This window comes from Grus americana, chromosome 3 (genome assembly GCF_028858705.1).
Source record: "Grus americana isolate bGruAme1 chromosome 3, bGruAme1.mat, whole genome shotgun sequence".
Taxonomy (NCBI): domain Eukaryota; kingdom Metazoa; phylum Chordata; class Aves; order Gruiformes; family Gruidae; genus Grus; species Grus americana.
Window position 1 is genome coordinate 64,792,558 of NC_072854.1, and position 12,558 is coordinate 64,805,115.

General features: G+C 43.0%; 1 protein-coding gene across 16 annotated transcripts in view; it reads right to left on the reverse strand.

Moving 5' to 3' along the window:
- Positions 1-527: 527 nt before the first annotated feature.
- Positions 528-12,558, reverse strand: part of NHSL1 (NHS like 1) — a 185,025-nt gene continuing 172,994 nt past the window's right edge. For 10 of the 16 annotated variants that reach the window (XM_054821329.1, XM_054821328.1, XM_054821331.1 and 7 more), the window contains 3 exons: positions 7,487-10,906; positions 6,803-6,932; positions 528-3,247 (listed from right to left, as the gene is read on the reverse strand). In XM_054821329.1, the coding sequence (XP_054677304.1) occupies positions 2,524-3,247; positions 6,803-6,932; positions 7,487-10,906 (4,274 nt within the window). In that variant the 3' untranslated portion in view covers positions 528-2,523. Of the gene's footprint in view, positions 3,248-6,261; positions 6,393-6,802; positions 6,933-7,486; positions 10,907-12,558 lie in introns of all 16 variants that reach the window. The other 6 variants (XM_054821342.1, XM_054821343.1, XM_054821330.1 and 3 more) reach the window with 4 other exon arrangements.

Sequence of the window (12,558 nt, forward strand, 5' to 3'; positions counted from 1 at the left end):
AAGAAATTCAGCTCATGCTACCTTTAAGTTTAATCTCACCTACCTGCAGACAAGATGGTGTGCATGTAAGGCGGGACTTTCCAAAGAGTTCCCCACATAGCCTATAAAAACGACTGGCAGCACCAGCTGTCCGGCACGAAGGAAACCAGCTGGCTTGGCTCCCCCCTACAGGCACCTCATGCAAAATGCTGCAAAGGACTGCAGAAGTTGCAGACACCAGAACTATAATTTTCTCCAATGCTGCAATCTGTCACTTAGATGATTTCCCCATTTGTAAACAATAAAACGAAGCCCGAGTAGCTTCCTGTCAGGATGGTGGCATGAGGACGAGTTAGCATTTACGCCTAGCTTCGACAGGGACAGCACCTGCTGTGAAAAGGATGCAGCGCTCTGTGTTCCATGTGATCGGCTCTGGGAAAAACACCACAGCAACACTCGTGAGATGTTCAGCAGTTGCAGAATGTTTTGCACTGTTTCCTTGCAACACTATGCAGTTCGGATCAGTATTAATAATATCTGAAACAATCTACTTTATCCAATTACATTTTCATTTAATTAAAAAAATCCAATAGTTCTTTAAATATATTTAGCATGCAAAAATGGTAGAAAGTTTGCTGTGCACCACTTAATCCCACCTTCATTCCAGTGAGCGCAGCTGGATTCACCTTCTCCACTTCACTTCTCACTCACACTGCTTATAATCTGGTTCTCCAAGAATTTTAGTTTTCTGGGACAGGTTGCAAGTAAGAGAGAAGCAGTAGAAACACTCACAAATGATACTGCAAAAAGCTTAGGATTATTTCAGGTTTTTTAGTCTCAGCATTGAGATGCCAAAATGGGATGGATATGTAAGTATGCTTTAGTTGCCTCTACAGTGAATGAAAACTGGAGATTAGTAGCTGGATGCACGGTTTATGGCATTCAGTTGGCTGCCATACACTGCGGGACACATCTTTTGAAGGAGATTGTAATCAACTCAAAAGACAATATGGCAACTGGCAGCCTTTTTCTTTATTGAAGCAAAGTCACAGCATTTTCATCACTATTCCCCTCTTGTGAAGGGAAGAGTTAAACAAAGGCCCCTGAAATTTACATTACTAACAAGTAAAGGATTGAAGAAAGAGATTACAAGCATATTTCTCTAAAATAAATAATCTACAAAGAGTGCTTTTTCTTCTTGAAAGCAATCTAAAAATGTATAAATTCTACGGTAGGGAGATCAAAAGATATTTTAACAACTTTCAATATTTACAAACAATACAAAAACTGCGCACGCCATCAAATGATGCAAAATTCCTACTAAGAACCAAAAACTCCAGCCAATATTTCAGTTTTAATTAATGGTCTTCTTTACAATTGGAAAACTGTTAAATGTTTTTATTATCTGTAAAATATACAATAAAGACGAACCTCACTAAATTATGAAGGTTAAAAAAGAGAGAAATACTGCAGGCAAATCAAAAAGGAAAGTAACTGTAACTTATTCTTTGGTAACCAAAAGTTAGCAAGTATCTGTATTTCAAGTGATGAAAAGTAATAATCTTCCCATTTTGACAAATGGAAGAAAGACTTCTGGCAAAACACAACTCCCAAGTTTCAGTTTTGAAAGACAGGCTCCACCTACAGCTCTGTAGTGCAAGTTCTCAAAGGCAAATTTTGCTTTCCAATTCAGAAACGTAACCCTTCCTCGCTCTGGCAGTACACCGCTTAACTTCTCTCCCACTCTTCTGCTGTCTGCTCGAATCCTCCGCACACATCCAGTTGTTCCAGTTCTCTAAGGGAATACTCTAGTCAAGGAAGCAATTCACTTGGAAATGAGTATTTCACCAAGCGTACGCGTGTGGCTGCATAGCAGCTAGTAGTGTGTTAGAAAACTTGGCTCCCTTTTCCACGTTAACTACGTATTTCATTTTCCCTCAGGAAAAAAAAAAAGTACCCTGGACCAATTCATAACCTGGTGACGTAATTGCTTTAGCAGGACACGCTTCATCGAACACTGGGGCATACCCCAGTCATAACCTCAGCACCAACCCTACTACCTTCTCATAGGTGAATGTGTCTCATCCTGCCTCTCTCTGCTTAACGAATGCACTACGCTGACCACTACAATGCTTTTGAAGCAGATGTCCAGCTTGTACCACAGGAGCCTTCCCATTCCTCTTTTTCAGGCTTCTTCCTAAATTTTCCTTGCACAATTGCAGTCTCAAGAAAAAGAAAAACTTCACACCCCTACAGGCTCTGAGAAAAATTCCCCCCTCCCCTCCCCCAAGAGGACTTCTAAGGCTTTACACAAAAAATTCAACTGTTAACTTTCTTTAAGCCACAGACCACTCATTCAAAGCAAGTCCTCCCCACCCCAACCCAACCATGCAGAACTAGCATTGCTTTAGCATTTAAACACACACATGCAGTTCATGGAATAAATGCTCAGCAAAGTAAACTTGTCCTGGTCTGGGCTCTCCTCTGGAATCTAGTCCTCTGTCATTTTCTAGACTAATATCCAACGCCTTTTGTCACTGCCTTTTAACTTTCTTCAACTGAAGGGCTCAGATATTTCCTTGAAGTACCTGGTTGAGTCATTAAGTCTAGATGGGTTGGATCCAAGGTCTCCTTGCAGCCTGCCTCCTCAGCATATGGAAAGTCATTCATGTCCATTTCATCACTGTTAAACATATCGAGCTGCCTCTCTTGCTGCTCTTCCAAAGTCCTTCGGACCCTGACCTCTGACTGTTCCACCACTTCCCCATCTCCTTCACTAATGACGGTCATGGGGCTGCTCTGGATGCGGTTGCGGACGTTGTACTTGCTGCTGGCAGCAGAGGGGGGCGTTCGTGACCGGCCATACCTGGTGCCAGAGAAGGACATGCTCCTTGGCATCAGGCCCTCGCTCTTGGCCCACTCTTCCTGGGCCCGTTTGCTCTTGCTGGGCGAGCAGCTGGCAGGGCTGTCGGGAAGGTCAGGGGAGGCATCCGTCTTTGGCCGGTGGAACCGCGGGTCTGTGTTCTTCAACATCTCTGCTGCGGACATGCGGGAACTGGTGTCGCAGCGGCTCCCTTTCTTCAGCAGCAGGGCTTTGAAGTTGTCGTTGCTGGTGCTGCTCTTGCGAACGCTTCTCTGAATCGATCCAGCTTGTTTGAGGGTAGCTAAGGTTGGGGAAGCACCAGTGGGAGTTACGGGGGGTGATGGAGAATGGTTGCGGGTACGGTCGTCTTCAGAATCTTTACGGCCAAGGACTTTCCTTTTGGATCTGAGTTTGAAAAACAACAAAAAAAGAGGACCAAACACAAAATGAAACTTTTTACCTCCCCTAATTAAACTCAGCTTACAGGGATGACAATGAATAAAGCTAAAGCAGAGAGAGGGATAAGGGAGAAGTAATCTAAATCTAAAGCATGAGTAAGAACACCATCAAAACTGTATAGGCATTAATGCAGGTATTGGAGGTATAAGCTAAGTTTATTGTTCTTTTTCTGCAAATCTGGGAACAATGAAACTTCTAAAAGTGGCAATACTGATGTTCAAAACACTTTAGCAAATTTAGTGAATCGGGTTTTCTGAAGTAAGTATTCAACTGCTAAGACTAATGCATTAATAAAGATTAAACTCAATGCCATTTGTCTGTTAGGTTGAGGACTTGATTAAAAATATGTCATCTAGAGCATGTTTGTTTTCTTTTGTTTTATTATACTATTTCATTTGATGCTCTGTGGAGAATTAGAAGTGTAGTTTAGTGCACTTGCCTTTAGAAAAGGATATTGCAATGCACTGCTGCTGAAGTTAGGATGGAGTAAAGGGAGCCACATATGTAACGGCTCTGGATTAAATAATTAAAAAAAAAATGCCCTCCCCAACCCAAACATTAAATGAACAGTGATAACGTGAGTTTTCCAGCTTCTCTTAAGATGCACAGACAAAATTCACAATTCTGTTGGTGCTCTGTCATTGCAACTCTTTGACTAAATGAAGGAGAGACCAACTTCCCAATATGAAAGTTAACTTTCCAAATGAAAGGGAGGAGTGTTTTTTAATTTAAATATAAAGTGCAGGGATAACAAAAACAAAATTAAGAAACAATCATGGAACTGGGAATAAGTGGAAACTGGACTTCTATTCCCCATTTTCAGATTATTAGAAATCTTAAAGAAATAAATGTTTTACATGCCTGGTATCTGTAGCAAAGCTGCTTTGCTTCTTTGCAGGCTAAGCAAGAATTAATTCAAAAAGATTGTATAAAGGCTAATTTCACATATGCTATTTTGGCAAAAGTTTAAAACAAGTCAGTAGACTTGTTACAAATACAAGATTATCATGCTATAATTCCGTATTAGTTTTTATCAAGCATGTGTTCACTACAGATCGTTCCCCTGGTAAATCAGGTTTCTACTTAACGTACTTTAGCTGTACTTTCTCAAAGGCCTTGAGATTTTGCCAAGGCAAGCTCAAATGTCTTCATGCATTGCAGCCTACTGATAATAAAAAACCCTAGAAAACAAAGTAGCAGGATCCATCAGCTGAGTAGGTGGCAGCAACAGACACCGCCATAAATTCTGCCAAGGCTTTGGAATGATTCTGTCTCTCTTAAGCGGTGAAGTTTATGCACATATCAGTGATGATACCCCAAGCAGGCAGCTGGAACAGCTGTTATTTTCAGCTGCTGCCGCCTCCACCTGCCTTTCTGGATGAAGAATGTGATACTGACATCCATTCAGCCTGAGGATGAATGGACACCGGAAGATAGCATATGGATAAAATGATGACTTCAGTAGTGGCAAACGTATGAACCTTGTCTAGATTTAACTGTGTGTGAGTACCTTAGGCAGCAAGCGAATTTGGTGCTTGGATGCTCTGCGAGTCTGTACGCGAGCATGTGTGTGCAACGGTTACAGGGAAAAGATTTCCCTTTATTAAGGTTTTGGCCGCCTATGGGTATCTTTAAACACTGCAATGCTGGGGTTGTACTGCTGCCAAAACCCAAATGAAATTCCAAATAAACAGAAAGCAAAATTCAATTGCAAAGATCTGCAGGGAAAGACTTAGTTATCCTGGCTTGAAGGAATTCAGGAAGACTGTGAATGCAGTGCAGAGCAGTCAGTTTGCTGTCAGCGTCTAACCAGCTTTCCTCGGCATGTATGAATTATGACAGAAACTTAAAATTAAGAACCAAATTTGGTTTTGGTGGCTTTTCAGACAGAGATAGGGTATACATTCAAACAAAACTGTGACTTAAACTTAGATTGTTCTTCCTGTCCTTAGCGCACATACCACTAAATTTCTCGTCTTACCCCAAAGCACATATTCAAGAATGCCAATCACTGAAACAACACCTTTTAGAAATAGTGGGGGGAAAAACAAAACGGTTTTTATTAATTAACAACCAAGGAAGATAGTGGTTCGAGTCTAAAGCCAGCAAAAGCAAGGTCTTAAAAACAAATGTGTCAAGCAGTTTTAACTATGTCACATCCAGTTCCATTGTCCATTTCCCCATAAACTCATGAATTACATGTATGTGCATACACACAGAGATCCACTCTCTATCTGCATACATAACAGAGAAAGGCTACTGGCCAGAATATTTCATTCTAAAAACAGATTTGTCGCAGTCCTAGTGAGCGCCATGCAACATGAATGCAACAGACCATTTTTAGAACAGCTCCTACAGACCAAGTCCTAAGGGGTAACTGTAAGTTATAAAAAGTCAGTATCATATGCATGTAATTTTTGTAACATCTGAAACAGAATTGTTTCAAAAATGAAAAAAAAATAGCATTTGCATCCCAAGCGCTGCAGTCTCCCAGCTCCCAGCCATGTTCTCACACAGGCTTTCTCCGTCCCGCAGTACTCCTGATGCAGAACTCACGCAGAGATGCGCAGACTGACAAGTCGCCTAGATAAACCTATACAGATGCTGCCAAGCGCTTTCTGTGACAGGTTAAAAGAGACGGCCCCTCTACGTTTTGAAGTAAAAGGCAAAGCCACAAGATGGCACTACCACTACATCGATTCTAGTCTAAAAGCAAGCTCAGTAGTTCAGAGAGTGGTAACGGTCTTCTGTGTGTACTGTTTAAATGGTGCACACGTTTCATTTCGTGGTTTTAAGCTTTTTTTTCTTTTCTTTTTTTGACAACCTAATGTGAACAGCACAAAAATCTAATTGCCTATTCCAGATGATTTTTGTTTTTAAGGGAAATGAATAATGTCATTAATAATAGAGCCAGTATTGCACATTTCGTTCATGAACCAGTTTGACACAAAACACCCGACCTCAGGCTGGATTATGGCAAACTATAATCCAGCGTTTGCCATATGTTTTGCCATATGACTGACATGTTGTGTTACTTGCCAGTTTCAGCCACGCTTGCCATGAAGCATTAGCGTTGAGCCTCTGTCCCAAACTGCACCATATAAGCAGCGAAGAGAGTAAAAAGAGATGAAGAACGAGAATGAAAACAAAAAGATACACAGAAAAAGCAACAGTAGAGTTAATATGGCAGATTGAGAACAGTACAGTAAATACTAGACGTAACTTGATATTTTAAGGGGCAGGATATTTATAATATAATCTACATTGATTTAATCTGGTAGCTTTTAGTTCAGAACGGATTAAAACATATTTGTAAAACAATAAAACAAAAGGGTTTTTCCTTATCTTTTTCATATATAGCCTTAGTAGAAAGTTGATAAATGTGTGCTTTCTGTTACAGCAATAACTGTTGTAATTGGGTGTTTTAGTAAAACAAGGTTAAATTAATTTTTGAGAGAACTACCAGACCTGACAGTATGGGAAGGGCAATTTCTGCAGTACCTGTGAATGGCTGCAAAAAGATCCTCAGTAGTCCTTGGTCTTGCTGGTGTTGCCACTCCGTCCGTCTCTTCCCCATAACTATTGCTCGGCAGGAACAAACTATTTGCTGTATCCGATTCAAACACCTCCACTATGCAAAGAGAATGAACAATTACTGTCAGTCCGTTGCGGGAACCCAACAGGCATATAATCCTGAAACCAGCCCTCACTGCCTCTAAGGCAAAGCATCTGGGAGACTGAGTGAGTGCACCGTTGTCGTTATTGTGATTTCAGAACGATGCTTGCTTAGGAAACTGCAGTGCACGAAATGCCTGTGCTTGCTCGCACACACAGGCGGAGAACAACACTGAAGGAAAATTTGTGTGGCTTCCACTAAGATGCAAAATCAAAATGAACAAAGCTATCCATGTTTTCATAGCATGTTTTAGTCCTAGCACAGTTAAATAAAGTATCATTTTCTTTCCATGTCTGCAATGATGAGAAGTCAGAAAGGAATTATAAGAAATCTCATAAAGTATTAATCTGATCCCTCCAACTTTCTTTAGGCTTTTAGTTCTAACTATCACAAGAGGCTCTTTTCTCCTCAGAAGCCCACCTGAATGCTAGGATTGCTATTCTCACTCCCTAGCTTCTTTAAAATAGCTACCGCTGCATCTGAAGAAGAGTCAGAGAAAAGAGACTCACCGCTTTCGTTCTCCTGAGATAGGTGCCCGTCAGCGTTACTGCCGCTGTCTTGGCTGCTGCCCGAACTGCTTCCTTCATCAAAAGCGGACTGCTCCTCCTGCCTGGGTTCTTCTTGAACTGGTGATGCAGCAGGCTGTACCACAAAGGCATTAGCTCCCGCTGTCTCAGAGAAGGTGAATCCGGCAGCTCCTCCCTCAGGAACCAGGCTGCCAGAGTCCATCTCGCTAGAACTGAGTCCATCTGTAAGACAATTTCTCGCCTCCTCGCAGTGTGCAAGCACAGCGTCTCTCTTAGTTGGGCTTGATGTGCTTCTGACAGTATCGCTCACTTCAGCTATTTTCTCCACGGTAGGATCTAACTGTGGAGGTGGTACAACAAGGAACAGTTTGGGTTTCTTTGAAATAGGAGGCGGTTTCTTGCTTGGCAATACAACCTGAGCCTTGTCGGGAGATGCTGGTGACCCCTGAAGTGACATACCAGAATGGAGGTCTTCGCTCTGCACTGAAGACTCAAGTGTGTCTTCAGTAGCTGTCCCCAGCGCATCAGCTTCGAAAGACTTGTTTAGCCCTACTGCACTTGCAGGCTTTTGATCGCTGTCAAGCGCAGGTACATTATCGGAAAGAATGAGAGGAGAACCCCGAGCTAGTGTTTGAACTGAGTTATTAAATGAAGTGCCTTGAGTTTTCATTTCCTCTTCTCCTAAGCTGTTACTGAGTCTTAGTGAGAGAGATGGCTTTAGGGAAGACTGTGATGATGAATTTACAGTACCTTTTTCCTGAGAGGTGGTTTCAGAAGCAGATTCAGGTGACGGTTCACCTTCTGTCATTTTTTTCACAGACCTCAGCTGCACCATTTGCAACGCTTTGGTAGTTACTAAGGGCATCACAGGTCTTGATGCATCTTGCTTGTTGAATGGCTGTTTCACTGGACTGTAGCAAGAATCTTCCTGGTTACGTTTCTTAAAAGAATACTGAGGGCATATTGTTGCACCTTTTGTTAGTTTGGGATCAAGAGGTGGTGCTGGTGGCGGGACGGCTAAGGGGCAAGTAGGAGGAGGAGGAACAGGGGAAGAGAACGAACTGATGGAGGCTTCTTGGGGAAACCATGGGACAGTCTGGGCAAAGGAAGAATTTACATCAGCTTCTGGCGGAGGAGGGGGAAATATGGGAGAGGCTGGCAATGGTGACATATCCGTGACTTCTGCTGGAGGAGGAGGAGGGGGAGGAGAAAGGTCGGGGCAATGCGGAGGTGTTGGAAGAGGAGGTGGTGGAGGAGGTGCACCAAAATCCAGAGGAGAGCTCAGGGTGGGGTCCAATTTTTTCACACTCACACTCCCTTCAGTAGATGTATTTGAAGAAAGAGAAGTGGAAGATGAAGACATGGACACTGAAGACAGAAGAGAGGATTTCCTTTCAGGCACTTTAGGCTTCAGCTTGGATTTCCCATTTCCTGATGATGCAGATTTTAAAACTACAGGCACTGGAGTAAGCGCAGTGGGTGTATTGGACTGGCTGGAGTACCCACTCGATGGCGATGTGACTCGGTGGGATTTCTCCGGAGAAGTGCTCTTTGGTTTGGCCAGTCCACTGGGCACTTGTGGCACAGAAGCCCTTGAGCCGTCACTGAAGTGGCTGATGCTGTAATCGCTGAGAGCAGATGATGTACTGGCAGAATGGGTCACTGGGGATTTTACCTGGTCGTCTGCCACTGCGGCATAGTCGCTGTAGTAACCCCACTGGTCAGCGTACTCCGACTTGATGCTACTTGTTTCACTCTGAGAGGGAGTGACTGTGCAGATGGAGTACAGGTTTGGAGCAGTGGTGGACATCATGCTGCTGCTTGCACTGACCGAGCTTTGGCTGCGGGAGCGCAGCACCCAGGGATCCTCATAATCACTACAGGGGCTCTGGGAAGGGGAGCTGCCATTTTTGCACTTGAGATTCAACTGCAGAGAATGCTGGAGAGTGGCAATGAGGGTTTCATCAAGTACCTGTCCATTGGACTGGGCTTTTTTCTTGGGCATCCTTCTGAGGGAGTCTGTTCTGGATGGCGGCAAAGGCGGCTTCTTTGCCTTTTTCAGAGAGATGTTTCTTGCAAGGGATTTGTCACCTTGACCTGTCTGGTCATCCTGATGTTTCTTCTCCTTTCCTTCAAAGACATTTATCACACTGTCTCTGGGGTTCCCAATACCATTACTACTATTGCATGGCATGTCTGACTTCAGTCCGGAGTCCATATGCATGGCACTGTAATAACCATCGTGGTCCACAGAATACAGAGAAGTAGAATTGTCCCTGACCGAAGTCCTCTCCAGGCTGCTGCTGCTCTGGTTGCTACCAGGAGTGGCACAGCCTGGTGTGGTACAAACCACCTTGCGTGAGGGAGTCTCACTGTTTTCTGCAGACTTGTACAACCAATGCTCTGTGCTGTTCACTGCTGCTTGTGCTCGTTCCCCTGAATAGCTAGATTCACTCCTACCATCGCTGTCCTGGGAAGGGTTTGGTAAAGCAAGATTGTTCCTACAGCTGTAGCTCATGCTCTGAGACCCAGCCTCCGCGTTTCCAGGAGTGCTAAGAGAGACAGCAGAGTCACCGAGAGAAAGCATCATGACAGTATTAGATGGGATGGTATCTGAAGTCTGAGAGTGACGTGTGGAGCTGCTCTCGCTCCAGTTACCACTTGATGAATGGTGATCTTCTTTCCCACTTACTGCACTGCTGGTAACAGGATTGTCTCTTGGCTTCGGGTAGGCAGCGGAGCTGGTAATTTTACTGTCCGATGATCCAACACTCTGGGCAGTGTGAATAACGATAACTTCTGAAGAGGATGACAGTGTTGCGTTGGGTATGATGCTCGTTGAGTAGGTGGCATGAGGAGAGACCACACACGCTGGGCTTGCGGACTTTTCGCTATCATAGCTTCTCACCTCTTGAGACTTTGGCCTCGACAGGGTCCCTGTCATGGAATTATTCCTCAGATGCACAACACTATCACCCACTTCCATTTTACTTATCTGGTGGGGTAAAGTGCCAGCGATGTCTTCTGTCTGCCTAGAGATGCTCTGTGTCTGCTCTAGGGACTGCAGAGACACTCTCACACCAGCCCGAGGCAAGCTGTGAAAACCTATGTCACTATTTTGGCGAGAAGCAAATATAATTGCAGCAGAATCACTCATCACTGACATGTTTCCAGATGAGCTGGAGAACTGAGACATCTGGGCTGCGATGCCTTGTCCTTTCTGCGCTCGTATTCTTCTCATTGAAGGGGGCACAACTTTAACTTCCTCCGTCTGGCAGCTGGTGTCCTTGGTTTCAGAGCGCTGCATAGCAGAGCGATAGCTGTCTAGTCTCCCTAGCGTGGAACAGTGATCTGGGACATACATCGAATGCCCTCGGAAATCACTTTGGCCAGTGCCAACTGCTGGAGTCAAAATAAAATAATTATTCCTTGAAGCACAAATGCACATTTATTTTCTTACTCATTTAAAACCAAAAAACCCCAGCAAACTGCTTGATCCCCATGCTCTTGAAGGTTATGCCTTCTGAAAAAGAATCTGCAACAATGGAGTTTGCACAGGCATCATGTGTTTTCTGCATTTCTCTTCCCTTGTGCCTTATTACCAGGAACCTTCTGCTTACAGAATTGTCTGTGTTCCTGCCGCATATTCAACACATGAAATCCTCTGTTTATGACATGGTAATAATTTCCATAGTAATCAGTTATGTCAGAAACCAAGTAGCACTGTTTGACTTCTAGTAGGCAAAGCAGCAGGAACAGACAAAAGCCTGAGAAACGTGAAGTGTGTTTCCATGCTAATGCATCATGCAATAAAGAAAAGGGGAAGGAAATGTGGAGACTAATGTGAATAATCAGATCTGCTTTTTAAAAGCATTACACTTCAGAAAAAAAATTTCAGGAGACATGGATAGCTCTCCAAGTCTTGCAGTTCGTCTGAAAGGAAGCTAACACATTGAAACATGCATTGTTTTACCACAAATAATACATATGCTCTAACAGCATTTATACAAAGACATTATCCAACACTGCAAAGAAAACCATTAGATAACATTTCTCCATATGACTACTTTCTATTTATCATAAAGGAAAACTCCAAGAAGTGGGGAAAAGAAACAGCTAGTACTGATGGTCATCTCATCCTCAGAACCATCAGGAAATAGAAAATAACTGTACTTTTTGTTAATGAAGTAATAGTCATATACTGGCATTAAAAACAAACTTTGAGGACAATGGAAAAACAGTTTTAGTTCAAAATATAGTTATTACTTGGTCAGTAGAAAGGATTCTAGGGTTCTTTTAAATTTACATTTTTATTGATAGCTGCCTTCTAAAACCACAAACCAGAGCACTGCTTTAAAATTAGTCTGCATAAGGCTGTTGCTTTTCAGTTCACTTGCAGTACAATATAAATAGCAGACACGAGAGGCAGGCGTGCTGCTGGAGATGCCTGTAAAGATGCTGCATATGTCACTGCGGGGGAAAATTGGTTATTTCAAGTCTCCGCCTTAAAGCTAGTCTCAGGAGCAATGAAGTAGCATGCCTGATACGACCGTTCTCCTTTCATATTTACTATATGGAACTGGATCAGGAGGATAGGTATTCTTATCATGCAGCATTAAATGCCACTTAAAGGACATCTAATTATCCTTATTCTGGGCAGGCAAAAGAGGCATTTAGGATAAGGAAAAGAGGGCTCTGAAAAGGCTACAGTGAAAGCAGCACACACAAAAAGATTGTTTACTTCTTCTCCCCAGGCACATAAGCAGTCTTTCAGCAGCTTGAAGCCCATTTAATTTGCTTTGTGTAGATTCTCTTGCTCTCAAGAAAATGTAGCCTCTTTTTGCTTCTGGTAGAGGTTTGCAGCAAAGCTAGATACTCGGATGCTGGCAAACATCTTGGATAATCTAATATGAGATACTGTCAGAACAGATGGACTACTGCAGCCAACCAAGAGAGGTATTTACATATTCTGTATACAGTTATTAAGCACTGTACAGTAAGAAAAATAATTTAATTTTGCTTTCCATGTGTATTTTTTCTATAGAATCGATGGC